Genomic DNA, 3,427 nt, shown 5'->3' on the forward strand with positions numbered 1-3,427 from the left:
CATTCCTATTCTATTGTTATAGCCACTAATATTTAAATATGCTGAACTATGTATTAAAAACATATTAAATAATACAATTGTTTATAAATGTAGCTTTGATAGATGATTGAATATGGATTCCAGTAACAAAAAAGCGTGTTATGATCGATTAAATGCTCTGATACGTCATTGAGCTGCTAAACACAATGGTGGACCGCTCCAAGATGGCCGCCCTAAATCTCGTCAGCGGCAACAGGCGAGAGCGGCCATGAGGGTCTATCCCTGTATTATGTCTATGGGGCTGAGCGCTGGGACCGGGCAGCATGAAGGCGATGAGCTTCCGCACCGCTACACGCATGCGCTGAAGTGAATGCAGCTCCGCTCATTCAACATGTAGAACTTCTAGATGGGATGTAATTTAAATATTTTACTGTTAAGTAATTGATTATGACTGAACACCAAATTCACGCTGATTAAAATAACATTAATATCTAATAAAACCTTTTAGATCGCTGAATCGGCAGGCTAGCAGTGTAGTAACGCAGTTATTCCGGGTTTCTGTCGGACCTGGCAACCCGGGATTAAAGCCGTCCTGCTCAGGAAGTCGGTTTGGACTTTTAGAAAAGTGTCCGACCAGAACTAAACACCGGGTCAAAGCTGCTGGGGGAAACCGGGACGTTTAACGGCGTGTTTCTGGACCGGATTGGTTCTAGTTCATGAAGAAACTCCTCGGTTCCGCTGGAAGTTCTTATCGCGACAGTCTTTAGCCGAACCGAGCCCTTTCAGAACATGGCTGATTAGAGCCGCGGTTCTGGGCGGGATGGCGAGTTGGAGGCGCTACATGGAGGTTCTGGTTCGGGGCGTGAAGGTGCTGCGGGAAGCGGGGCGGCAGTACCCGCTGTCCTGCTGCCTGCTGCTGGTTCTGCTGGGCCTCACGGTGCTGCTCCACAGGTGAGGAAGAGGAGGAGGAAGAGCAGCGGGTCACGTGATGTCTGACCCGGTTCTGCTGCTTTAGAACCTTTCTGGGCTAAATGTGGGCCAGAGCCTCAGAGTTCTGGATAGTTCTGCTTCCTGTGATCCGGAAGTTCCGTTGAGGTAAACGAGTAAGAGTTCAGTACAGAGGTGACGTCATTACTGTAGAGTCAGGGTGTCCAACCTGAGGTGCGGGGGCCATCTGAGGCCCAGATCTTCCAGCTCACTTTCAACAGTTACTGAAACTTCCTGGAACCAGTAACTGGGTCTGGTTCTGACTCGGTTCCATCTTCTGTCCTGATCTGGTTCTGGTTCTGTCTCCAGGTTCCTCCACGTTTTCCTGATGTTCTGGTCGCTGCTGGCCGGGTTTGTCACCTTCTATTTCTCCCTCGGACCCGACTCGCTGCTGCCCAACGTCTTCTTCCCCGTGAAGCCCAGAGCCAAGGTAGGCCCAGTTCGGCATGGTACCAGAACCTCCCAGCGCCGGTTCTGAAGCTCTCTGTGTCCAACAGCGCCAGGATCCGGAACTGTTCCCTCTGGGCCACAGCTGCGCCGTCTGCGGCACGACCCGATGCCAGCGCCACCGGTTTGTTCTGTAGAACCTCAAATATTCACAACCATAAACTATTTACCCCTAAATCTATTCACTTTAATGTCGTTTTTTGCGTTTTACATAAAAGATCTGAAAACAGATTCTCAGTTGGATGCAGGTCTGTCCTTTAACTAGGCCGTTCCACCCTTGAATCTGATCCATCCCATAAAACCTGTGGCTGGAGGCTGAACTTTGACCTCAGCTCTGTAGCAGTTTTTCCTGCAGGATGATGCTTCCTGAAGGCCTAGATTATATTTCGGGGTATCAGAGTGTTCAGTCCTCACCGGGCCCTGCGTGTGGGAACCCAGAAGGTTCTGGAAGGTCCTGAGGTTCTGTCCGTGTCCTGCAGGCCTGCACTGCTCCTGGAGAACCAGCAGCCCTGGTTGGACCTGAGGGTTCACTCCAAGGTGGATGCGTCTGTGGCAGAGGTGAGTCCGGCTCGGTTCTGACCCAAACATGCAGACGAGTCTCTGACGTGTGCCGCCCTCCCGCAGGTGTTCGAACTGGTCCTGGAGAAGTTTGTGTATCCCTGGTACAGGTGAGTGACCAGCGGTCAGGGGTCAGGGGTCAGGGGTCAGAACAGCGTCCTGATGTCTGTCCTCGTCTTGCAGGGACATCACGGAGGACGACGCCTGCCTGGATGAAGTCAGAACCACCTTCCGCTTCTTCTCCTCGGTGCTGATCCGCAGAGCCCAGAAGGTAACCTGGTCAGAACCGGACCGGCTCAGAGTTTGGGGAATGAGTGGCGGCCATGTTGGGAGTGAGGGGAACTCTGGGTAGTCAGAGGGTGATTTCCGGCTGCTTGCAGGTCGACCTCCCATCTGTGTTTGCAGATAAAGTGATGAAAGTCGCCATGAAGCACCTGGAAATAGTCGCCAAGGCTCGAGTCAGAGGTAGGGTCCGTCGCTATAGCAACTGTAGCCATAGGAACAGGAAGGCCCGGTCGGCTGACCGCCGTGTCCTTCATGCAGCGAAGCGGTGGGAGGACCTGCAGCGGGCCGCTCTGGACGGGTACGGCGCCGGCCTGCACGCCGCGCTGCGCAGCCGCAGGGACGAGCTGCGCTACCTGCGCAGGCTCACCGACACGCTGCTGCCCTACCTGACGCCGCCCAGAACCACCGACTGCAGGTACCGGGACCGGGTCGGGTCTGCAGGAACCAGATGGGTCATATGGGGGGAGAAGGAAGCCGGTTGGTTGGTACCGGTCCTCCTGCTGCGTTACCAAACCCCGTAAAAGCTGCGGTTCTGTCTGGTTCTGACCCGGGGTTCTGTTTCCATCCGGTCCAGGTCTCTGGCTCTGCTGCTGCGGGAGGTGATGGCCGGATCCGTCTTCCTGCCCACCATGGACTTCATGGCCGACCCGGTGAGCAGCCTGCCGTTATCGATCGATTCAGAACCGGGCCCACCGGACCGGACCGCCCTCAGGTTTCTCTGCCGGTGGACCAATGGGAAAGCCGATGATGCAGAACCAAACATGGCTGCTGGAATCTGCCAACACGTTTAAAACATCCGACTTCAAACCGGTTTAGGACCAGATTCCCCTTTTTTAGGTTTCCGGGGAAACGAGAGGAAAACGTTTGTTTCTGTGTTTGTTTCAGGACACGGTGAACCTCATGGTGCTGCTGTTCCTGGACGACACTCCGGTAGGTGGAGCTCCGCCGTAGGAACACAGGCTGCTGCAGCTGCGCTCTGATTGGCTGCAGCTGCGCTCTGATTGGCTGCTGCCGCGCTCTGATTGGCTGCTGCTGCAGCTGCGCTCTGATTGGCTGCTGCTGCGCTCTGATTGGCTGCAGCTGCGCTCTGATTGGCTGCAGCTGCACTCTGATTGGCTGCAGCGCTCTGATTGGCTGCAGCTGCGCTCTGATTGGCTGCTGCTGCGCTCTG

General features: G+C 54.7%; 1 protein-coding gene across 1 annotated transcript in view; it reads left to right on the forward strand.

Moving 5' to 3' along the window:
• The first annotated feature begins 258 nt into the window (after positions 1-258).
• The window catches only part of LOC103457089 (sorting nexin-14-like), a 10,170-nt gene continuing 7,001 nt past the window's right edge, over positions 259-3,427 (forward strand). Inside the window, exons 1-10 of the mRNA XM_017302088.1 lie at positions 259-930; positions 1,276-1,396; positions 1,464-1,537; positions 1,893-1,971; positions 2,038-2,081; positions 2,155-2,242; positions 2,352-2,436; positions 2,515-2,671; positions 2,831-2,906; positions 3,142-3,186. Of these exons, the coding sequence (XP_017157577.1) occupies positions 800-930; positions 1,276-1,396; positions 1,464-1,537; positions 1,893-1,971; positions 2,038-2,081; positions 2,155-2,242; positions 2,352-2,436; positions 2,515-2,671; positions 2,831-2,906; positions 3,142-3,186 (900 nt within the window). The 5' untranslated portion in view covers positions 259-799. The remainder of the gene's footprint in view (positions 931-1,275; positions 1,397-1,463; positions 1,538-1,892; positions 1,972-2,037; positions 2,082-2,154; positions 2,243-2,351; positions 2,437-2,514; positions 2,672-2,830; positions 2,907-3,141; positions 3,187-3,427) is intronic.

Source organism: Poecilia reticulata, linkage group LG21 (assembly GCF_000633615.1).
Source record: "Poecilia reticulata strain Guanapo linkage group LG21, Guppy_female_1.0+MT, whole genome shotgun sequence".
NCBI lineage: Eukaryota > Metazoa > Chordata > Actinopteri > Cyprinodontiformes > Poeciliidae > Poecilia > Poecilia reticulata.